Genomic DNA, 26654 nt, shown 5'->3' on the forward strand with positions numbered 1-26654 from the left:
AGTGAGAGATACCGGAGAAAGATAGTGGATTATCATAAACTCATCCAAGTAGTGTCCTGATTGCAGCTTATACCAGGTCAGGTATTTTTACTAGAGCAGATTAACGTGACTTCATATATGGTATGTGTTCAGTGATTTAGTCAATGTGCTCTTTTCCATCTCTGTTAGGATAAAAGATCAGAAATCTTTGCATTCATTTTAGACAGACAAGAGTATACATTTTTAGTCTTCCCCTAAAGCTAAATTAACTCTCACACTTATTTTCATAACATTGTCCAAAGGGATGTGGTTCATCTGAACATTCTACTAAATATAGTATTGGTTCACTTTATCAATGAAATCATGTTCATCCGTTGAGATAAACAAGAAGTGGCAAGTACATTTGGATATCCTGGTAAGAGCACCTAATCCAGAGGATTGGGATAAGCCTGTGAAGATTCAAGGACCCACAATATTTGTAAATTTGTAGAGATCCTATGGTCTAGAGCTTGCCAGGACATCCCTTCCAAAGTAAAGCACAAATTATTGCATCGCACAATTTCTATCCTTCAGAAGGAAACCCAATGTCTGCTAGGTCTCTGGGTTCTAGATCATATTCCACACTTGGAAATACCATTCCTATCCATTTATCAAGTGATCTGAAAGACTATCAGCTTTAACTAGATCTCAAGGTAGGAAAGGGTTCTGTAGCAGGCCCACACTGTGATGTAAGTTGCCCTGGTACTTAAGAATCTATGATATCAAGTATATCAGTGCTGGAAAACATGCTGTGTTCCTATAGGAGACTCCTATATGTGACTCGAAAAGTAAATTTTTAAATTATGAGTAAGGCTGTGACTTCTTCAATTAAGAATTATACACTTTTCATAAAATAGTTCCTAGCATGCTGCTGGGCATTGGTAAAAATGGAGTGCCTAAATGTGTAACACCTATGATGATGTGGCCTGAACTGCTAATCAGGAAGTACATTTTGTCATGTCTACCAAAAACCAGTTATAAAAGAGGGCAGACTCATCAGTAGATCATCATTAGATGGAAATGGTACAACAGGATGAGGCATGGCCAGAGCCAAAGGGCCAAAGTAAGCGGTACAAGCAGGTGCCCAGACTCCCATGACATGTATCAGTATTTTACCAGTGCTTCTTTCTCAGTTTATATCTGGCCACATAGATGGTCACTTATGAGCTGATAGTGGAGAAAAAAGGCTAAGCTTCATTCATGATGGGTCAGCTCAGTATAGTTACACAAGTCAAAACTTGGACTGCCGTTTCATAATAACATCACTCTAAGATATCTCTGATAAAAAAGAATAAGGGAAAATCTCCCTAGTAGGCAGAAGTTTAATTATGCAGTGTACCTGGTCAACCACTTTGTGTAGAAAGAGCAAATCTGTTCAAATATTTTGATGGACCTATGGCATGAAGTATGATAATACTTATATTACATATTAGTGAGCATCAAAAAGTATCCATGGCTGAAGAATTACAAAAGAGTGAAGTAGACAGAGTAATATAGACAGTTGATATCAACTAGCTTTTGTCATTGACCAACCTTAGCTGGCACAACAGGCTCATGAAAAAAATAGTCATAATTGTAGGAATGGAGGCTATACATGAGCTTAAAACGTGGATTATGAAGATTGATTTATTCATTGCCACTACTGAATATTTCACCTGGCAACAACAGAGACCAACACTTAGCTCTTGATAAAGTACTGTCCTTCAAGAATACCAACCAGTACCTTGGTGGTAAGTTGATTACATTAGACATTTTTACCCTGAAAGTGACTGTACGGTTTTGACTGAATTTGACACGTATTCTTGGTTTGGATGTTTCTGCTTACCTCAGCCAGTAGCAGCTCTATCCAAAGGCTTTTAGAATGTTTTATTCTTAACACAAGATCCTATCTAACCACTCATGGGATGAGAGCACATTTTACAGTAGTAAAAATGTAGCAGTGGGAACATTGCCATAGGACTCTCTGGTCATATCATTTTCTACACAACCTAATTAAATATGCCAATTTAGTAGAGTGATAGAATGCCCTTAGGACAGGGGCAGCTGAGCCTTATATAGATAATATCTGGTAAAGTTGGGGTGCTATTCTCCAAGATGCAATATACATCTTAAATCAGTGACCATTATCACATGGTTTTTTTTTTCTCTCCTATAGAATATGTAGGTTCAAGAATCAAGGAGTGACCCCACTTAACTACCATCACATTCAATGACCCACTTAGGAAATCTGTTTCCCTTCCCGCAACTCTGGGCTTTGCCAGTTTAGAAGCCTTAGTTCTCATAAAAAGAAAAAGCTTTCATTAAGTGACGCAGCAAAGTCTCATTAATCTTTAAGTCATGGCCACTACTCAATTACTTTAGGCTTTCTGTGTCAGGAAGAAGTAGATAAAAGGAGTCACAATCCTGGCAGGAGTGACTGGCTCATATGATCAGCTGGAGGTAGGTTTGTTTTGCACAGCAAGGCAGTAAAGAATATGTTTGATACACAGTTGGTCCACTGAATCATTTCTTAGTATTCTGTTGTCTAATTATGGTGTTGAATGGATAAGTGCATTAATAATGGCTTGAGAAGGGCATGGTAACCAGGGGCTCAAAATTAAGGTCTGGTAACCTCACTGAGTGAGCTACTTTACCAAAAGGTGTACTAACTCAGGATGAGAGCAGTCTAGAATGATAATAGTAGAAAAAGATGATGAATATCATCCTACCATAGTTCCTTTTTTAAAGTGTCCCCAGGAAAGTGATTAACTAGAATCATCTAGTAGCTTTTCCCAGATAGAGTGAATTACCATGCCAAGCAGGTGAATCTGAGTGGATGTAATAGTGCACCACCCAGATCCCTTCCTCGGGTCTGAAGGATTCATTCCTCCAGCTGCTGAGAGTTTTAGCAGGGATTGGCTGTCGGCTAAATCCTCTAGAAATTGCCCTAAGCCAAAGAGCTGCCACTCTCAAAGTTGTGCACTCTGGTGGAGCAGCACACAGACTATGACTGGTCGATGGGGTGGGAATGGGTTATAAAGGCTTAGCTCCATTGCCTTAGTGCAAGACAGCTTTGAGGGAACATCACAGCTCCAAAACTTCTCTAGAGCTACTGAGACCTTTGTTGTAATCACGCTGTAGTTCAATTCTCCTGAACAAACCTATTTCTTCATTACCCAACACATGTTGCTCTAGAAGGTACTTTTTAATTAATGCCTTGTTTTATTGTGCTTCATTTTATTGTAATTGTTTTTGAGGTGCCATGAACAAGGCCCATATAAGACAGCAAACTTAACTGATAAATGTGTGTTCTGACTGCTCCACTGAACTGCCATTCCGCTGTATCTCTCCTTCTTTTTGGGCCTCCCTATTCCCTGAGATACAGAAATATTAAAATAAAGGCCAATTAATAACCCTAAAATGTCCTCTAAGTGTTCATGTGAAAGGAAGAGTTGCATGTCTCTCGTTTTCAATTAAAAGTTAGAAATTATTACATTTATTGAGGAAGGCATGACAAAACTGGAAATAGGCTGAAAGCTAGGCATCTTGCAACAGTTAGCCAAGTTGTAAATGCAAAGGAAAAGTTCTTAAAGGAAATTAAAAGTGCTACTCCAGTGAACATAAGAAAGATAAGAAAGCAAAACAACCTTATTGCTGATATGGGGAAAGTTTTAGTGGTCTAGATAGAAGCTGCAACATTCTCTTAGGCCAAAGCCTAATCCGGAGCAAGGCCCTAACTCTCTTCAATTCTATGAGGGCTGAGAGGGTGAGGAAGCAGTACAAGAAAAATTTGAAGAGAGCAGAAGTTCATTCATGATGTTTAAAGAAAGAAATCATCTTCATAACATGAAAGTGCAAGGGGAAGCAAGTGCTGATTAGAAGCTGCAGCAAGTTATCCAGAAAATCTAGCGAAGATAATGAAGGTGGCTTCACTAAACAAGAGATTTTAAATGTAGACAAAACAGATGCCGTATGGGACTTCCATAACTAAAGAAATAAAGTCAAAGCCTGTCTTTAAAGCTTCAAAGAACAGTCTGACTATCTTCTTAGGGGCTAATGCAGCTGGTGACTTTAAGCTGGAGACAATGCTTATCTGACATTTCAAAAATCCTAGGGCCTTTAAGAATTATGCTAAATCTACTCTGACTGTGCTCTATAAATGGGACAACGAAGACTGGATGACAGCACATCTGTTTACAATATGATTTACTGAATATTTTAAACCTACTGTTGAAACTTACTGCTCAGAAAAAAAGATTGCTTTCAAAATATTACTGTTCATTGAAAATGTACCTGGTCATCCAGGAGCTTTGATGTCCATGTACAATGAGATTCATGTTGTTTTCATAAAATCTACTCCTGACGAAGATGCTGTGATGTTGTCATTGGGTTGAAATGACAACAAAGGATTTAGAATATTATATAAAATCAGTTGATAAAGCGGTGGCAGGGTTTGAGAGCATTGGTTCCAATTTTGAAAGAAGTTCTACGGTGGGTAAAATGCTACCAAGCAGCATTGCATGATAGAGAGAAATTTCATTCATGAAAAGAACAGTCAATCAATGAGGCAAACTTCATTGTCTTACTTTAAGAAATTACCACAGTCACCCCAACCTGCAGCAACCACCACCTTGATTAGTCAGCAGCCATCAACATTGGTGTAACACCCTCTGCCAGCAAAAGAAATGACTCACTGAACGCTCAGATGATGGTTAGCATTTTTTAGTAATAAAGTACTTTTTAATTAAGTTCTGTACATTTTTTTTTAGAATTAATGCTATTGCACACATAATAGACTACAATATAGTGTAAACATAACTTTTATACATCCTGGAAAACCCAAAAGAAGGTTGTCATGACTCGCTTTATTGTGATATTCACTATATTGTGGTGTACTGGAACCGACCATGCTATGTTTCTGAGATATGCCTGTATACTTCCCGCACAGATATCTCTGTCTTACAGTCCTTTTTCCAAGAAACCTGACTGAAGGCAAATACACGTATTCAATATGCATTCAGTAATGTTTAGAGTATATGTTAAACATATATTACATATGTTAAACTATATATTATAAGTATATATGTATGCAAATCTCACTTGAAATATATTTTTTAGCTATGCGATTATTTTACTTGTCTAAAAGAAATCTAGTTTTTAGCATGTTTGTTTTTAAATATAAAAAAATCATTTAGGTGTTTTATGAAGTAGAAATTTTTAAACATAAGTGAATCCAAGACATAATTCTGCCAATACAATGTTCAGTAAGATATTGATTGTCACAAGATTAGATTTTCAGAAGGCCAGTGACCCAAAATTCATCTAGTTCAGGTAAGAGCATGCTTGAATGGTTCTTCAGGTTCAGTCTATTCCTGACTGAGCCCATCGACACCACCACCTAACAAGAAAAGAGCTAGGGCTACATCAACAAATGAATCTTGGAAAGTATAATATTATTAACTATGCAGAACCCAGGGAGAGCTACCATTGTTATACTGTTTACCATTCAATTATGTTTTGTTCCTAGATTTTCTGGGTTCAGAATTTTGTTTTTACAACATAACAAAGCTCATATTTTCTAAAAAGACTATGACCAAAACAAAAAAACAAAAAAACAAAAAAACAAAAAAACTGTCTACAATTGATCACAATGTAAGTTGCTTACCTTTTTTTTTTTCAAGTCACTAAGCGGAATTCAGCTAATCAAGCTCTTATGGGATTTGATTTATATGTGAAGGAATAATCACCAAATAAGACAACATTTGATATAGTTTAAAAGCCTTTGAGCATTTCATGATAATGATACTTGTATTCATAACTACTACAACTTATTAAAAGGAAACCATATATCAGTGCACAGCTAATAGAGTGAATTTTTACTGAAAGTTTTTTAAACTTTATCAAAAGGCAGCAGTTGTTCTGTAAATTTACACTACTAAAATTAGAGGCCTTTGAGGTAGCTGTGAAAAGATTCTAATGTTGGAAAAAAAAAACTCAAAATGTTGCAAAACTAGAAATCTAAGTAAGGCTGTCAAGCAATTCACATTAAGAAAAAAACCTTTTTTTTTAAACTGGGGAAATTTGAGACTTTCTGTTTTTTACTTTGATTCCCCAGGGCAGCTATTACTCCACTATTTTGATAGCTTTTAATTTTTTTAACATATCAAAAACAATCTTTTCTAAGGAATAGTGTCTTTTAAATATTAAGGGTAGCATATGCTCACACACCTCACTGTTCTTATGTTTCTATAAATATGGTAGCTTATTTTCAGGCTTCACATAAAAGTCTTTATCATGTACAAATATTTGATAGCTGGAACAAGTGGAAAAGTGATGTTTTTATCTATGAAAGCTGAGTTCATTATGAATTCGATAAGATAAAGGTAAGAAAACAACATAGAATTAATGGGAGTCTAAATGAAACCTCGATCCTACTACTACTACTAACAATAGTAACTCATTTTCATTGAGCATTTACTTTGTGCCAGGGATTTATGAACAATCTCATTTATTCCTCCAACAGCCCTATTAGTATAGTACCATTATTATTCCCTTTTTATTGATAAGGAAATTTAAGACCACAAAGGTTGTGACCTTTTAGACTTGTAAAGCTAAAGAAATAAAGCTCAGTGAAATTAGTATTTAAATATAGCAAATGTCTGACATCACCGTTAATAAGTATCTAATAAGTGTTTACTAGCACATGGAACCAAGAGCTTGTTTTTCTCCCATTTAAAAAAAAATGAGATATAATTGACATACAACAAATGAGATATAATTAGGTGTACAATGTAATGATTCAATATTTGTATGTGTTGTGAAATGGCCACCACAATAAGTCTAATTAACATACATTACCACACATAGTTATAATTTATTTTTCTTGTGATGAGAACCTTTAAGGTTTACTCTCTTAGCAAGTTTCAAATATACAATACAGTCGTCTTAAAGCAAGTACGCTTCTTTATTTTGTCTAAGAAAAGAATCTGAGATCTGGTATATCAGGGGTTGGCAATCTATGGCAGACTATGGCCCCTGAGTCAAATTTGGCTGCAGGATCTAAATTTGTAGGTAAAGTTTCATTGGAATTAAGCAACATTCATTGATCATTCCTTTACCTATTGTTTCTGGCTATTTTCATATTGCAATGATAGAGTTCAGTCATTAAGACAAAACTATATGACCCATAAAGTCCAACATATTTATGAATTGGTTTTCCCAGAAAATGTTTGCTAAACCCTGTAGTACATATCCCTTATTTAGGATGCATCTAAAATAGGAAAAATTTAGTTATAATATTCAGTAATAAAAATATTAATGCTTTTTAACAATACCTTCTTTTAGCACATTTCAAATTAGCAAATATGATCTGAGATATAAAATCTGAGATGAAGGAAAAATTTAACCCGGTACAAGATCATATTTTCTAGCTATAAAAATTATAATCATTTGTAAATGTAATTCTTTGATTATTTTTAATATGTCAGTTATAAATAATTGGAAAAAGAAGTATATTAAGGGAGAGTCAGTTGAACTTCTTGATATTTATTTCTCTGTCACTACAGTTCATTGTTTTGGCTAATCTCTTGAATTTGAGAATTTTGAATTCTGAAATCTCTTGGAGCTTTTTTTCATGGGGCTGTTGGCAAAGAGTTGTAAATATGCAAGGTTATTTATACTATCTTGACAGATAGAGATCTTAATAAATACTATTACTTGTGTCTTTACCTCCTATCGGAAATTTCTCTGCAAGTGAGTTCAGTAACCTCGATGAAAAAAAAAAAAAAAACGAGTATAGCGATAAGCAATAAAATCAATTAAGAAAACGTACCTTTGGTTAGGTTTTATATCTTCAATGCTTTTAAAGCTATGTAACTCATAACATTGTCACTTGGTTGTTTTTATTTTTTCTAGATTTGGATGATCCGGTAGTAACTGTTCATCAAAGTATAGGGGAAGCTAAAGAACAATTTTACTATGAGAGAACAGTATTCCTCAGGTGTGTTGCCAATTCCAATCCACCTGTTCGGTACAGCTGGAGACGTGGCCAGGAGGTGTTACTACAAGGATCCGATAAGGGAGTAGAGATATATGAGCCCTTCTTTACCCAGGTATGAATTAAGGTATAGTATTTCCACCCTGCTCTGCAAGGATGCTTTCCTAATTCAAACAGTATGCAGTATTATGTCTATTTGAAAAGGTAGTTTATCCAGACCTGGCATTTTAAAAAACAGTATATTTGAACTATCAGAAGACTCAAATAATAAAGGACAATTTGTTTATGTTGTATGTGGTAGTTATATTTCAAATGTTAACTATTGGAAAAATATTTAAATTAATGTATTCTAATTTATATTTCTTTGTTCATAGATTTACTTAGGTTTCACTAAAAAGTACAGAATTATACATTTGCTGACTGCCTTTTTTGTGTGAAAAATATTACTTAAAAGAAGAGACTTTGATTTCTCCATTTGAAATGATAAATAAGTTTTACAGAAATGAAGAAATCTACTTGGAATTTATTTGGCTTTGGTTTTGGAAAAAATCTAATTTTCTTTATTCATTTTGGTTTCAACTAGTTTAAGAATAGAGTCTTAATTATGTGAAAACTAAAATAGCTAATTAGTCATTAAAACTTATTTATTAAAAAGAAAAATTGAATAAATTTTACATACAGTGAATTTAATATCAAATATTTTTCTGTAATATGTTGAGAGTGAAAAATTAATTCTTGAAGAAGACATTGAAGTTTATAGAACTATTTGAATGCTACTTATTTTTTTTTTGATGACTAGAAAGGAGTGCAAACCTAATTAATATAGGAAAAGTTTTAAATTAAAAAAATGTATTTGGAAATGTTGAAAGTAATTTTTGGCCAAGAATAATAATTCAAAAAAAATATGATATAAGCAACAAGAAAAATAGAGATTTGATTACATCGTATAAGTTTTGAGACATCCTAAGTTCATAATTAGGGAAAATACAACTAAATGTTAAGTATTATAAATATTATACTTCAAATTTTAAAGATTATTACAAGTTTTATATCTCAACTCTAATAGCATAAGGTTTGTAAATTTTTTCAGCATCCCATTTTTTACCATTAAATATATTTCCTTACATAGTACACCATTTATTTGTAATGTCTAAGGCCTGGCCAATTTCAAATTAATATAATTGCCAATGTTTAGATATTAACTGTGAAAAGATGTAGTGATTCTGCAAAAACATCTGCACATATCATAAATATACACATATAAATATAAATATATTTCTATATATTGCTACTAAGGGTGTAGAACAGCTGTGACTTGCCGAAATATAAATCTCTGGAAATCATCATTTCACATGTGTTACTAATAAATCTACCATGACACTGTTGAAATCTGTTTTGATTTTGTCTTCACTCAGGCCACCATGGCATCAACTGTTCTCTGCAAGTTAACAGGATCACAATTTCCCCATATATTCTGCGCTATGGAAATTTATTCTTCAATTTTTACTAAAATAAAACAAATCTTTTTTTTAGTTAAAAAGGTAATACAAATTTTTGTTAACAGTATTTAGTTGCTTAGATGCCTCTGGGGGTTAGACTTCAGGTAAATGATCACTGTTATTTGATTCTTTTATCAATTTATTTTTATACTATGGACACTGCTAAAATTTAGAAAACCTACTTTCTTGTCTAACAATAATGTTTACAGTCACTGATGTAATTCTAAACACCTATTCCATTACATGGCTATTTCTTACCTGCAGATGAGTCTGATCACAGAAATGAACACATCGATCTTGTCAAATTTGGGAAAAACTTTACTTTCAAAATCATTAGAATTCATTGTAAAGTTATCAGACAAGCACAATTAAACTTTTCATTCATTCTTTTGCATTTGTTGCTATTTCTATGTTAGTATCTCTAAAAAAAAAATAAGAGTTCTCAAATTAGTAGCTGTTAATTCTGCCTTCTAAAATAACTTTTATTTTCTCTCCTTTGTTTTCTCTCATTTTTTAATGAGAAAATAACTTTTAATTTGAAAATTTCAGTACTGATATTACCTTCTATACAAATATCAGCCTTTACTATGTAGCTTAACAGGCTTTCTCCAGCTTTGTATGTGGTAGTAACTCTGCTGTTGGACCATTCGAATTTTCTTTAAAAGTGTTTAAGAAAGAAACAAGCTTTTCTTGCAATTCTGTGTTATGGATTCACCTGCTATAATTGATAGTTGCCAAATAATATGCAGTTATAGCTCCTATTTAAAAATGTCTTTCTTGTCTTTGGTTACTTGATAATGTTGCTTATTTCTCTTTTTGAATATCTATGTATTTGTATCTGTCTTAAAAAATCATGCTGGAGCAAAAATTTCTCAATATTTGTGTATTATATATGTACATAATTTGTCAATATTGAATATATCTTATAGGACAAACCGATGGAAACTCTCAAACAACAGCACATAAAAAGTTTAGTTTTTATAGCCACAGAAAATATTGGCTTTTTCATAGATGAGATGTTATCAATGATTTTTCTTTATATCAAGTATGCTGACATACTACATATGGGCCTGATATATACAAGTGCATCACACCACACAATTTCCATTATCTTTCCATGAAATACAGCAATAGATTCCTAACTAGTTGTCATGCTTTATTACAGAAAACTCCAAATATCTGAGTAATCATTTTTAAACTATAAATCTTTTTTCTCCTTTAATATCTCTAGTAAATTCAGCGTATTCTAACCTACAAGACCATGTTTGACCTTGTTCTGCCTTGCTCTCTTATCTAATCTTTTATACCTCATTTACTGTTCTGGTCACACAATCCCTAGACATGCCCAGAGTCTATCTGCACATTCCTGATTCCTCCATGTAGAAAGTAATTTACTTATATATTATGGCAAGGTCTCCTTAATACTGAAGACTCATCACCTCTGAAAGGCCTTCCCTGACAGATCTATTTGAAGTAGCATCCCTTCCCTTCCACAGTTACTCTTTCCTAATATTGTTTTATTTTTCTCTCATAGCACTGAAACTATCAAATCATCTAAAGTGTTTGAACATAAATTCACTAATTATGGAGACTTTGTCTTTTTAACAGCTAGAACAGTGCCTGACACCTGGAAGATTCTCAGTAAATATGTGTTAAATGTTGAAGCAATACTCTCATGAAGATGTCTGGGTTACTAGTAATGGTATAGTTAAAACTGACAGAGATTCTAGAAACTTCTGAATCACTCTCTATAAACTCATCCCTCTTTATTCACCATAGAAAATTTAATAAATTGTGAATGAGAATGATTTTATAATTGAATTCATTCGAATGTATTTATTTCCAAACTGTTGACAATTTTCTAGTTATAATTTTTAATTGATTTCTAGTCTAATTCCACTGCGTCAAAAAGTATACCCTGAATAATTTCAGTCTTTATAAGTTAATTGAGACTTGCATTATGTTAAGCCTATGGTCTACTTTTATAAATGATCCATGGGCACTCACAAGAATGTGCATTCTAAAATTGTTGAGTGCCAATTAGGTCACATTTATCAATTGTGTTGTTTAGACCATTTATATATATATATATTTTTTATTTGTATGTCTGCTGTTCTAAGCTATTGAGAGAGTTTAGTTAGTATGTATGGCTATGGCTGTGTATTTGCTTTTTTTTTTTTTTTGCTTTATATACTTTTGCTTTATATATTTTTAAAATATATTATTAGTACACACAAATTTAGAATTATTATATCATCCTGGTGGATTATCTAAATATATTATCTTATTGGTATTGTATCTTCCTGGTAGACTATCATTAAGAAATGTCCTTCTTTACCTCTAGTAGTGTTTCTTGCCTTGAAGTCTGTTTTGTCTGTCATTAATTTAACCATATGAGCTTTCTTTTGCTTAATGTTTTTTTGGTGGGTAGGGGTGGGGAAGAGTGGTAAATAACTCTTTTTTTACTTTCAACCTTTCTGTGTTTTTATAGTTAATAACATGTCACTAGTAACCAGAATATAGATTTTTATTATTTTAATCCAGTGGGCTGACACTAGCTTTTAATGCATTTAATCCAATGACTGATATACATATTCTTTTTTATATGACCCATTTGTTTTATTTTACTTCTCTCTTTTCTTGCCTTTTTTGGATTTGTCAAATATTTTTTAATTATTTCATTTTCTCCACTATTTAACTAAGAATTTTAAATTATTTTAGTGTTATTTAGTTGGTTACTTAAAAACTATACCCTGCATTGTTGATCATTACTTTACCACTTTTTCAATGACATAAACTTAGAATACCTTAACAATATTTACTCTTGTTGTATTTTATTTTTGTCTAGTATTTTACTTCTACATATATTTAAAAATCAGCAAGATATTATTATTTTGTTTTTGAAATAATCATTATCCACTTATATTCACCAACATATTTCCTTTTTCCATTTTGAATTAATTTCTGTTTATGGTGTGAGGAAATTTTTGAGGTTTATTTATTTATTTTTTTTGCAGGAGGATATACATGTATTTTAGCACCATTTATTGAAAAAAATCTTTCATCATTAAATTTTCTTGGCACTTAAATTGAAAATCAATTGGCCCTATATATTAGAGTCTATTTCTAAAGTATTTATTCTGTTCTATTGACTTATATGTCTGTCTTTATGCCAATACCACACTGTCTTAATTACTGTAGCTTATAAATCCTGAAATTAGGTTTTCAACTGTGTTTATCTTTTTCAATATTGTTTTGTATGTTTCAGCTTCTATTTCACTTAAATTCACCATGTAAATTTCTAAAAAAGTCTGATAAAATTTTTAGTGAGGTTTTGTTGAATATGTAAATCAATTTGAGGTTATTGAACTGAGGATGATAGATATTGACAATGTATTATAATCAAGCAAAGAAAAAACTGATCCCTTCCTCTCACGTTTTGATTTTACCTCTTTGTCACATGTAATATTATTTTATGAATATTTTGAGAGCATTGTGAGATTTTTCAATACCAATTTATTTAGATTTATCAACTTTTGAGTTACTGCTTTGAGTCTTCTTACGCATATGTGTGATTTTCATAGATGCATAGGAAGCTGGTCATTTACCTAAGAAATTCTGGAGTGCTTCATAAAGAAATTACCTCTCAGGAAAAGGCAACTAGTTGTATATAGCCACCTGGGGAACCAAAGATTTCTTTTTCAAGGGCCATAGTAGGTTTACTGATGTGTAGGAATCACAAATGCAAATGCCTACTGAAATTAATTTGGTAACATATGAATCTGGTAATAAGTAAATCTGTCTAGTAGTATGAAAATAAGAACTGGTGAGGCTTACTGTGTGTGTCCACTTATTAGTAAACAATAACTCACCTGTCATTGCCAGAGTTCAATATTCCGACCCCTGGACTGCCATTTTTTAACTCTGCTTAGGTCCTCAGTTGCCTCAAGGGGGATGCAGTGGTGCTTTTGATAGCGTTGCTGGTTTTGTATGACTTCAAATATAGAGAGAGAAGGAGTATGCAGGGTTTCTATAAAGAATGAAAATTAGAAGTAATAGATTGAGAATTTTAGGGCTGATTCCAGCCTCCAAGACATAATTTTATAATATAGATGAATGCGATGTAGAGAACATTTTTACCCAAGAATCTACTTGATAGCAAACAATAGCCTCATTTGTAGCTTCTAACTGCCTTGGAAATTTGCAAGATCTGTGCATCAAGGTTGTCTAGAAGTAGAAAGCAACATAATAGACTTAGCTTGTGGTTTTTATTTTTACAACGATGAAATATAATTTCTATGTAGATCCTAATATACAAAGTTATATCTAGTTGTTTTTCCTAATATTGAAAAATAAATCTATATATTTCTAAGGAATTTTAGAATTGTTATTGAGTTAAAGACATTATTTTTTAATGTTAGAAAATTAAATTTCTTTTAAAGATGCTTTTCTATTCAATAACAATGTCTTATTTTTAATAAAATAGAATTTCTAAGAAAATGAGATATACCTATCTTACATGCCTATTCATACTAAGCTAATAACTATATCAATTTGAATTCAATGTTTATTTCACTAATGTGTTGAGTGACAAAATTTTCTTTATATCTTTTATAGATAGTGTTTCTGGAATAGAATTAGTGTTCCTGAGGCTGATATAAATTCATAAACATATAATGTAATAAGTTTAAAAGGAATAATTATGTTTTTCATACTTCCACTTAATACTGAAGATGTAGGCTAGTATATATTGTTACTTATAAGTTGGTAATAAAATAAAATTAAAGCTACAAAAATGAATGTGAATTGGAAGGCCTTACTACTTTTTTTACTGATATCCGAATGTACATATTTTAAAAAGTTCCAATATTTTTTGTAAGTAAAGTGGAAATACTGCTTGAGGCTATTGTTATTTTCACTAGAAAATGCCGCCATTGATACTGGCTACTAATAAATATATAGAATACCTTCCTTCTATTTCTTTTATTTAAAAAAAGTAGTTTTAAAAGTTTAAATGTAGCTGTTGAATATAACTTTGTGAATGTTAAAGAAACGTGTACTTAAATTTTCCAAACTACACGTACTCTTGTTATATTTTTCTAGAACTTTTGTAAAGATGTTCATGACATCATCTTGTGTATTGTAATTATACCATCTAATTACAAGACTGAACATATTTACATCAATTACGTAATTAGTTTTAATTAGGCTAATTAAACTAATTATAGAATAATCAACTAAAAATTCCCTTTACAAATCATGGAAATTCATATGCAAAAAGCCTTCCGACATCATATTAAATTTATATGATTAACAAAATAAAATTAATGTTATATGATAAAACGGTTATAAGTGATAGTATAAATCATTATAAATACAAAAATTTATATGTATACATACATGCCATTTGATAACATATATATGCATACACATATATTGATATCCTCTGTTTTGTTATATATATTACCCTATATTTTTAAAAAATATTTTGGACTCTGGGAGCTGTTTATTGAGAAGAGGGTCAGCCTGAACACCTTCATCACTTTCTGAATGTGGTGAATTAATTAAGTGGGTGAGGTTCAAAGTCTTCCATAACTCTGCCTATTTTCTACATTTCTTCAATAGATTGTGTCTATATTAGTCCTTCTCCGTCTTTGACATACTGCATGGATTAATCTTACATATTAACCTAGATGACTGTCCTGTAGGCTCATACATCTTGTTTTCTAGTTACAAGATGTAAATCATCTTAGCTCAACCCCCAGAACTCTCCAGTCCCATGCTAGCTGAACCACTAGGAAATTGTGTATCTAGGCTTTACAGCAAAAGTTAGCCTTTCTTTTCGTCTGTCCTCACGTGCCCATTTTGCTGCACTGTTCTGCACAAGAATTAACTAGGGTATGCTCTGTGCAAACTATTATATTTATTGAGTCATATTTCTTGGTATTTATAAAGTGTAAGGATCATCACAAAAAGTAAAGAGTTCTCTTAAAGCTTTAAAATCTTAATATTATTACACAATTTGTATTCTTTATTTCTGGATAATGTAAACAGCAGCAGCATTTCTGATCACTTGCTTAGAGATTTGTTAGGAATCTGTACATAGGTACTAAATGAAACTGTAATAACATATCAGATTCCACTAGGAATATATTAGTAGAAGATTGCAGATCAAAATTGGTACACTAGGTAGAAAATGAAATGGAAAATAACGAAGTGACTTAATTATTATATTCATAATTAATTACCTACACACAAGGGCTGTCAAAGTAGCAAAGTAAAGTGTTAGAAATAAGCAGAGAAGTATAGAATGATAAAAAAATAAAGATTTATAGAATTTTAACAAAAGAGTATCATTAATGACACTAGTAAGTGCAGTTTCAGTAGAGTGTTGAAATAGTATTTAGCAAATAGGTATTAAAACAATTTGTCAATGGAAACAGAAACAAGAAATACTGGTAGCATATAATTAACTTTGTGAATAAAGAGACTATTATTAAATGTAAATCTAAATGACAGTGTTCATTCTTTATATATATTTGAAAATAATAATTATCTGATTACTTTTAAAATATTGACTATGTGTATTAACGTTTACTGAGTTCATAACAGGTGCCAAGCAGATAGAAAGTTCTAGAGAAATATATATAAAGCAAAGTCATGAGTGGTGAAAAATTGATAGTTATAGTACTTTGAATTGAATTGTTTCTCCTATGCTAATTCCTATGTTAGGTGCTTGGAACATGATGCTCAGAGCAAGACAGGCATGACCTTTAGGTACTTACAGGCAAGTATATGTGGCATTGGGGAGGTGGCAGAAAATAAATTATTTCTTTTTATTACCAAAATAAATGAAAAAATGAGACCGCGTTGTAAAGAGATACAAGCAGATTTCACAAAAAGGTATTCCTCATCTTCCAGAAAGTGAAAAAGTGGAAGTAAGGAGTATTGACATCTAAGAATGAGATGAAAGTGATTAGGCATAGAGAGATGAAGAGCCACACATGTGCAAAGGATCTGTGGCAGAAGGAAGCTGGTAGTGTATAGGGCCCTAAAAGAATGAGATGAGACTGGAGAGGCAAGGAGAATGCAGATCATATGGGGTTGACAGTCATGTCAGTAGGTGTTGTGTTTATTTTTAAGAACAATAATAAGTCATGTGAATTAAAGAGAAATGGAATGATCAGATTTGCATATTTTCCTTCTGGTTATAGAGTAGATCATTATACTTGCTTTCATTCTTAAGCTATACCAAGGGCAATCAAGAAATTTTTAGCTGAATATATGATTTAGAGGATTACATTTAAAAATAAATAAAAAAGAATGGTTTAGATTAAGCATGCTTAAAGGTCAAAAAAGGATCTGAGGAGACACTAAATATATGAATAAAAAGTAATAATTGAAAGACTAACTTTCCTGTTATTAAAAAAAGATTTAGAGGAATAGAGGAAGTTTAATTTAGAATATGTTGAGTTGTAGGTGTCTGTGAGGCATCAAAATGAATATATTGCAGTAAAAATTTGGTATATGGATCTGAAACTTAAGGGAGAATTCTGAAAATAGGATACAAACTTGGTATAGTGGTAGGAGGAATAATGCTTGTAGTAGAAAACCATCCGCAAGGATAAGATCACTTAGGGGAATTTTATAGTGAGATTAACTATGGAACATGTAGAATTCCAGGAATAACCAACAGTTAAGTGTTAAGAGTAGAAAAAAAAAGAGACAACATCTAAGCAATAACAGACACAGAGGTAGGAGTAGAATGGATGTATCACCTCATTTGAAAGTTATCTGAGTTAACTGGTTTTAGTATAACATTTTCTTTCAGCTATACATTCTAACTAAGCACACTTTTCTAGGCATTATATATAGTTAATGCAAATGAGAACTCTGTAATACACTGCGAACTTGTTTTAAATATAAATTCTAAGAACACGCACACTGACTGTATATATTTGTGTGGAGTGTATTTGCATTTGTTTTTATAGAAAACAATGCAGTGTCTTTCCTAAAGAAAAATTTTAAAAGATAAGATTATTGTTTATCCCACGGAGGAAATTGCTAAAGGTGTGACTAATTTAAGACTGAATTTTGAGAGTGAATGAAAGGAATTATGGCCACAATGCTCATGCACACTAAAAAGAGATTCACTTGACACATTTGGAAAACTCTGTGTGCCTGCCTATGTGTGGGCAAGCTTTTTTTTATGCAAATGAACAGGTACTATCTTTATATATTGTCATTAAGTATTCTGATCCTTTTGAAGAATGTAAGGAAGCATTGTGATTTTTAAGATTCAAGTGATGTTACTTAAGTAAAATGAAAAAAAAAACATGGTTCCACACAGATGTTATCTGGAAAAAAATTAACATTTTGAAAATTTCTATACCAAATATGATGTCATTGGGATGCTATTTTACCATCTTAATAATTAAGTTATTTATGAGAAGAACTATTTTGAGAAGATGCATAGACTTTAGAAGGTAAAGAATTCCTGGAATGCCTATTTTGAAATGGGCATGAGGTTTTTTCTATTGTTCTTTGTTTCTTTGTTCTTTTTACCTTTTAAACAATTTCAGTGTTTTTACATGGTCTTTCCTGGCTGTTCAAGAGTTTGTAAGATATTTCTGGCCACTTTATTTGAGTCGATTTGCAATTTTGCAGATTTACCTGAGACGCGTAGACCTTGAACTCCTGAATGTAAAATAACAAGAACAGTAATAATGTAGATACAGTTATGAATACTTCTTAAATGCAGTTTTAGATCTATCATCTGTCATTGCTCCACATTCACAAAATATTTATGTATATAAATTTAATTATCATTAGATTGACTCATTAACTTTGTTCTACCGACAGTGTTTCATTTATTAACTCCTCTTCAGAATCCTTTTCTTTCATAACATTTCATTTTGAAATCTGCATAGATCGTAGTGTTTATTGAATAAATTCCATTATTAAGTACACTGTTCTGATCTTTGCATAACAATTTTCATAACTAACACCATAAATAGATATTTTTTCCCCCTAGGAACCTAGTTTGCAAAGAAAACATGAATTTTCATTTAGTCTGTTAGTTTTTATCTCCAGGCACAGCACAGTATTATTTCTAAATGCAATGTTTTTGTTTTTGTTTTTGTTTTTAATTTAAGGTATTTTCCTTAAAAAAAATAAGACAATGTACCATATTCTGATAATCATATGATTTAATACAATGTAATGACATGATTCATTCATTCGTTTTGGTTGCTATTGACTTTTTCTAATGACCTTTTTTGCTTTTATATTTTCAGGGTGAAACAAAGATTTTGAAACTAAAGAATCTTCGACCTCAGGACTATGCTAATTATAGCTGTATTGCTTCAGTGAGGAATGTATGTAATATTCCGGATAAGATGGTATCATTTAGACTTTCCAATAAAACAGGTAAGGAATTATCTCTGAATATTTTATGTCTATTATCTACAACTAATGTTTAATGGCTTTTTAATTTTCTTATAAACCAAATGATTTCTTTAGTATATGTAGAAGCAAAGCATCCTTTTTTTATTCCCTAGAAAATTCTATATCTGAAAAGCTTTTAGTAAATGGACACTGTAAAATTTAAGCAACATGCTCCCATGTAACGTTTGTTTATATAGCATGCAAAATTATACTTCTTTGTTATTGAATTTATAAATGTCACAAGCAAGCTTATATCTTGTTCAAAGACATTTTTGAGAAATATTAGCCTTTATTAAAAAAATATGATTTATATTGCTAAAAGAGTTTCGTGATTCCAAAGCTAAGTAAAGCACCTTTCTTTTACTCTATTTCAAGTCAAGAAATCTAATTTGTAATTGCAAGTAGATATTTTTAGGAAAGTACGTTTGTACAAAATGTCAAAATATTAGCAAGACTAACACTTAAGTCAGCCTGTGTTTATTAATGTAGACCTCAGAATAACTGCAACTGCAAACATTAAGAAGAAATTGCTAAATGAAAGAGCAAAGAGAACATGTGAATAAACCTGTCTTTTGTATGATTGTATATTAATAATCACCATAATGAACTGAATTTTAACTGGATTTGAGAAACTTTCAGCAATTAATATAAATTTTTACTTTTAAATAATTATATTAAGATAAAGAGTTTTAAAATTACTTTTCCCATTAACAAAAATCTTGAAAAGTATGGGCCTTAGTGTGCCTAGATTTAAGTCTTGGTTCTGCCTCTTATTAGCTCTTGGATCTTATGTAGCAAGTCACTTCACTCTTCTTTGCCTCAGTTTCCTCAGAAATTCATAAAGTTTCAGGGAAGAATAAATGAGTTGATATGTGTAAAGCACATGGAACACACTTTATTAGTTCTTCCAACACAGAGCTAGTCAGCAACTTGTTCAGTTCATTTGGTGAAAAGATAAACCTAGGACTTTATTGAAAGATAAAACAAAAAATGCATGCCTATACATACATCGATTTAACAACCTATTTTCCAATATGAGTTGTTAAAATTTTGAACGGCTCATTCTTTTATCTATTCCTTTATTTATTCACTTATTTATTCATCAGAAATGTATTGGGCTTCTATTATAGGTCAGCAATGATAGACATAGGGATATTAACTAAGATGTAAATTGACTTAAACTGGAGAAATGCTCTATTAAGCATCAGATAAAAGTCCTTAGAAGAAAGCGAAAGGATAAGAAAGACTTGAAAGAAACTATGTTGCTGAAAAAATAGAAATATAAAATCTTAGTGGACCTAAGACTTGTAAAAGTTAATAATCTCATTTCACTTGAAAATGAATAAATAGGATATTGAGAAATACAAATCAGAAATTAACATATAAGAACTGGGTTTGATTATGTTGTTCTTCTTGGCATAAAATATTTTGTGAATTATTATAACTAACTTTGTTTTTCTTATTTTCTTTAATGTATTTTTAAAATACACATGATCCAGAGAGAAAAATTAAAAATAGAAGCAGGTCCTATGGGATGGGTAAAGGCATTACAGTGGAATATATAAGCACAAAACAACGGATATATTATTACTTATGTTACAATGTTGTGCTTGAGTAGTGCTTTATTAATTTAAAAAATATTTCATGTTTATTATCTCAGTTTTTAACTAATGGCATGTAAACAGGTGGATCTTTTTTAATCACGTCTTTTTCTATCATCTGACGTAACAAATTGGCTCATAGTGATTAAAGTATCCTCATTGGGTTGTTTGGGGAATGAACTCAATTGACACAAACAAAAATTTATTAAAGACTAAGAGGTACAATAAAATTATATTTAATGTTTTTATGTCATAGAAATGTATGGTTTTCATGTTGTAGAAATGTATGGTTTTCCTAATGTCCCACAGCTAATAAGGGATGGGGACAAGATTGATCTCAAAGTTTGAAGAGTTATCTTAAATAGGGGACAGACTGACTAGTCACTATATTTGTGGAGCTGGAAAAAGTGAACTTAAATCTCAGCCAGAATGTTTTATTGGAATAAGGATTTCTTACCTTAAAGCTGAAAGGAGAGTATTACTATGCGAGGTGATAAGACTTCAATTCCTGAGGCCTTTTAAAGCAGCTGAGTGACTTTATTTTTGAGATGATTTTAAACAATTGTCAGCTCGAAAAACTGAGACTTAACTAGCTGCCCTACGAAGAACACAGGGGCACTTTCAGCTTTCTGTTAGTGTCTTCATTTTTCAGGCTGAAGTATTAGATATCTAAAGTGAGCAAACAAAATAACCTATTATTTTCTTTTATAAGTTATCTCATAACAGTTTAGGTTGGTGTTTATTACAAAATGAGCATTAGAAATTGGTAAATAATTGGATTTACAAATATAAACTAATATTTTGTTTGACTCCATAACTCTAATCAGGCATGGCATGTGCCTGATACTTTACATATTCAGACCAGGTTTGCTTCAGCACTTTTCCCATCTGGTTGTGCTCAAAGTTGGAATAGTTTGTGCATTTCAAATAGATGAAATCATTGAGGTAGCTCTCAAAGTACACCAGGAATAAATTAAGCTTTCAACATCTTCATGTAAACAGGTCTATAAACTGAAAAATAAGTGCATATAGATGAGTTTATTGCTTTTCTAACATTGGAAGAAGATCATGAGTCACCATTGCCATAATCAATGTGAGATTCAGGTGGTCTTTACGGTTTTTACTCTTGTGAATTTCTAAATGACGTAAATAAATTTTCCACGTTTTAACTCTTGGTGTGCAAAATGACAAGGAAAATGTATAACTTATTGAGGGGGAGAATATTCTATTATAAATATTGGAATAAGTTTGATTAATTTTCTCTGTTAATATATTTATAAAAGTGCAACTTTGGAAATAATTTTTGTAATGGAGATCAAATAGTTGAATAATAAATGTATTTTTGGTACAGAAAAAGAATTTCATTGTAACATCTCTATAGTCAACCTTTTTCATTGCAATCACTCTGTTACCTGATTTGCGCAATGCCCAAAATGACACAGCATATGAAGATAGAAAATTATCTGCTGAGGATAAGGACTTTGAAAAGTTTTGCACCAAAGCAATTACGGCATGGAGTACAATTAAATTTCTAGGGAGATCTAGTAATGTACATAGTTTAAACAAGATTAAATAATGTCTTTGGAAAACAAATGCTCTTATTATCAGACTGTTTTCCATGAATCCATGCCATTTTGTGAATGAAACATTTGTTTATAAAAATCAATTTTCTAGAACTGCTTAGAAGAGTAATATCTGGGTGGCATTTTAAAAGTCAGTATCGTCTTTAGATTTACTAATAATGTTTTCTTAGCTTTCCCACTTTGAGATGGTATTTTAGTTGAGCTTGTAATTTTATATTTATCATGAGGTATCTATTCATTTGTTGGCCTCTGTTAATTACTTAACATGCTATGACAAATCTCCTGTCATGGATATGTCATTATTTATCATACCTAATCTAGGTTAGATCTTATTAAAACAATTCATAGAATTCTATAAAACAGAAAATATTATGACTGTTTATTTCTAGTCACGCATACTCCTGGACTTATTGACATAATGTGTAGCAGTGTCCAAAAGTTGTTTTTGTTGTTTTCCTACTCCCATTTGGAAGAAAAAGAATATTAGCTGTTGATTGGTAAATTCTTAATGTAGCGGTGTTTCTTGTAATTTATTAAAATAAAGCTGTTACAATTTGTAAATTTAGAATATTAATAAATACAGGTATATTTTTAAATTATGATTATGGTAATGTTGAATATAAACTATTTTTAATTTCTCAAATTGTGTATTTTTATATTTTTTCAATTACAATTAAAATATAATGTATATTAGTTTCAGAAGTACAGCATAGTGATTAGACACTCCGATAAATCTAGTACCCATCTGACACCATGCATAGTTATTAAAATATTATTGACTATATTCCATATGCTAAACTTTACTTCCCCATGACAATTTTGGAACTATCAGTTTGTACTTCTTAATCTCTTCCTCTTTTTCACCAACCTCTCAGAGCCTCCTTCCATCTGGCAACCATCAAAAAATTTTCTGTATTGATGAGTTTGTTTCTATTTTGTTTATTTATTTTGTTCTATAGATTCCACATGTAAGTGAAATCATATAGAATTTGTCTTTCTCTGTCTCAGTTACTACAGTCAGCACAATACCCTCTAGGTCCATCCACGTTGTTGCAGATGGCAAGATTTTATTCTTTTTTAATGGCTGAGTAATTTTCCTTTGTATGTATGTACGACTTGTTTATTCATTCATGCATTGATGGACATCCAGGTTGCCTCAATATCTTGTCTATTATAAAAAATGCTGCAATAAAAATAAAGATTCATGTGTCCCTTCAAAGTAGTATTTTAGATTTCTTTGAATAAATATCCAGAAGTGAGATTGTCTCTGACAGCCTTTGTTTTAAAGTCTATTTTGTCTGGTACTAAGCATTGCTACCTCAGCTTTTTATTTGTTTTCATTTTTATGAAATATCTTTTGTCATCCCTTTACTTTTAGTTTGTGTGTGTCTTTCCATCTTAAGTGAGTCTCTTGTGGGCAGCATACGTAAGAGTCTTGTTTTCTTATCCATTCAGCCACCTTATCTTTTGATTGGAGCATTTAATCCATTTACATTTAAAGTAATTGCTGATAGACGTGTAGTTATTACCATTTTATTGTTCATATTTTTTTTTATCTTTTTTCTTCCTTTTTCTTCTTTTTCTTAAAAAAGTCCCTCTAAAATTTCATGTAATGCCAGCTTGGTGGTATGAACTCCTTTAGACTTTTCTTATCTGGGAAATTCTTTATCTGTCCTTCCATTCTAAATGATAGCTCTGCTGGATAGAGTAATCTTGGTTATAAATCCTTGTTTTTTATCACTTTGAATATTTCCTGCCAATCTCTTCTGGCCTGCAAAGTTTCTGTTGAGAAATCAGCGAACAGTCTTATGTGTGCTCCCTTATAAGTAACTGACTGCTTTTCTCTTGCTGCTTTTAAGATTCTTTCTTTGTCTTGAGACTTTGGCATTTTAATTATGATGTGTCTTGCTGTGGGCCTTTTTGGGTATACACTGCACTTTCTGGGTTTATATGTCTATTTCCCTCACCAGGTAAGAGCATTTTTATATTGTTATTTCTTCAAATAGGTTTTCAATTCTTTGCTCTCTCTCTTCTCGTTCTGGTACCCCGATGATGTGAATGTTGATACACTTGATGTTGCCTCAGAGGCCTCTTAAACTGTCCTAATTTTTTAAAATTATTTTTTGTTGTTGTTGTTCTGATTGTTTTTTTTCTGTAACTTTATAGTGTAATTCACTGATTTGATCATCTGCTTCATCTGATCTACTTTTGATTTCCTCTAATGTCTTCTTCATTTCAGTTATTGTATTCATTTCTGATTGTTTTTATAAATCTATCTTCATTTTTATATTTTCTCTCACTTTGTTAAAGTTCTCACTGAGTTCATCTCCTCTTTCCTTAAGTTTACTGAGCATCCTTATAACCAGTGTTTTGAATACTACATCTGGTAGATTGCTTGTCTCCATTTTATTTAGTTCTTTTCTTGGAGCTTTGTTCTGTTCATTCATTTGGGACATGTTTCTTTGTCTCTCCATTTTGGTTGCCTACATGTGTTTGTCTCTATGTGTTAGGTAGGGCTGCTATTTTTCCCAGTCTTAGTAGTGTGGCTTTATGTAGTAGGTATCCTTTGGGGTCCAGTGGCACAGTCTCCCTGGTCACCTTAGCTAGGCGGTCCAGGTGTTTCCATTGTATAGGTTGTATGTGCCCTCCTATTGTAGTTGAGACTTAGCTTCTGTCTGCACATCAGTGGGAGGGATTAACCCATAAGATGATTGGTCAAGAGGACTGGCCAGTGAAGAGTGACCCTTCAGAGAAAGATTCACGATAGCAGGGCCATAGTGCCTTCCCCCTGTGCCCTTTAGTTGTGTTATCTTTGTATGCAGCCCTGGGTGGTACTCCAGCTTGGTGAAAACCTGGCCACTGGATATGCTGACCTCTGGGCCTTCTAGGAGGGGCCCCACTCCAGGCTAACTTCAGCCATAGACTCTGCTCCACCTGGGGACCACATGGCATGAGATACTAAGCAATCTGCAGATGGTTGCCATCCATGCTAGACTTAGAGGTGCCTCAAGAGGCCAAGCTGCAAACCGAATTGGCTGCCTCTAGTGCTGGGCTTGGGATTGCTCAGAAAGAGTTATGGGTCACACTAAAGGCAGATGCTGCTTATTTAGGTTTTATGAACCTTCAAGAGGTTTTAGGAAAGTCCGCGGGATGAGCCAAGACAGGCCACTTGTTAGGAAAAGTCCCTGGAGGAGGCTTGGGTGGGTTTGAAAGTTGGGTTGGGGGTGTCTTAGGGAATTATCAGGGCAGGACAACCAATGTTAGTCTGGTTGATGGAGACTCAGATATTGCGACCACCTGTGTCTGCATGCCAGAATTGCAGAAGGCTCAACAAAGGAACAAGGGATCTGTCAGCACTTTTCTCTAGGAGCAAGCTGCCCACACAGCCCTCACCCTAAAATCAAACAATTTGGTTCCTCTTTATATGTCTCTGGCAGTCTTCAAGCAGCTGCCTCAGTGCTGGACCTCGGAGCGAGTGAAGACATCTGCGAATAAGTCCACACATGGGCCCTTTAAGAGGAATGTCTGCAACTCCAGCTGCCTTTTGTCTCACTCAGCCACAATTTCTGCTGGTTTTCACAGCCAGAATTATGGGGACTTCTCTTCCTGGTACTGGGGCCTTGGGCTGGGGAGCCTAGTGTGGGCCTGGAACCCCTTGCTCCCGTGAGGGGACCTCCACAGCCAAGATATCCCTCTAGATTCTCCACTGCAACATGTGGGTGTGAGACCAGCCCATTCTGCATCTCTGCCCTTCCTACCAGTCTCAACTTGGCTTCTTCTGTGTGTCCTTAGTTGTATGACTTCTGTTCAGCCAAACTTCAGGGATTCTCAATGATGGCTGTTCCGTAGTTTATTTGTAATTTTGATGTGGTCATCAGTGAAAGTGAGCACAGCATTTACTTGCTCCACTATCTTGACTAGAAAGATCTGTGTATTTGTAATTAAGGAGACATAGGAATTATGATAAAACAAATTTAATTATTTTAACATACTTAGAATTATTATATACTGATGTCTCATGATTCCAAAGGCAAATAAGAAGGCTATTTATATTGGAATAAAATATATTTATACTTGTTTGAGAGATTATGATGCATTTTATAAAGGAATGGGACAGGTGGGGATAATTTTACTTAATTATATGGTCCTTTGATTCAGTCTGCTCGAACTTAGCATTTACAAAAATTATATAATTAACGTGTCTTACTAAAATGTGCATTACAACTAGGAACCAAGTCTGAAAAAGTATTATTGGCTATAGAAATAGGAAAAACCTATACTCCCTCCTTTTCTTCCCTTTCTCCGTCCTTTCTCTCTTCTTCTCTCTCTCTCTCTTTTTTTTTCTTTCTTTTTTTTTTTTTTTTTTTTTTGTCTCCAATCTGTCTCAATACATTACCATGAAAACATGAAAAAAGACAGAGGTTAAGGAATCATTTCCATTCCCTATGTTAGGTAACTCTCACTTGTTGTTATTCTTTCATATAACCCATAGGGTTATATGAAACTTTAGGTTTCAGAAATACCCAATGAT

At 32.5% G+C, this 26654-nt stretch overlaps 1 protein-coding gene across 1 annotated transcript in view; it reads left to right on the forward strand.

Moving 5' to 3' along the window:
* The window catches only part of MDGA2 (MAM domain containing glycosylphosphatidylinositol anchor 2), an 813395-nt gene that overhangs the window by 471072 nt on the left and 315669 nt on the right, over nucleotides 1-26654 (forward strand). The window contains exons 4-5 of the mRNA XM_006922688.3: nucleotides 7912-8108; nucleotides 18789-18921. Of these exons, the coding sequence (XP_006922750.1) occupies nucleotides 7912-8108; nucleotides 18789-18921 (330 nt within the window). The remainder of the gene's footprint in view (nucleotides 1-7911; nucleotides 8109-18788; nucleotides 18922-26654) is intronic.

Source organism: Pteropus alecto, unplaced genomic scaffold (assembly GCF_000325575.1).
Source record: "Pteropus alecto unplaced genomic scaffold, ASM32557v1 scaffold38, whole genome shotgun sequence".
Classification (NCBI taxonomy): Eukaryota; Metazoa; Chordata; class Mammalia; order Chiroptera; family Pteropodidae; genus Pteropus; species Pteropus alecto.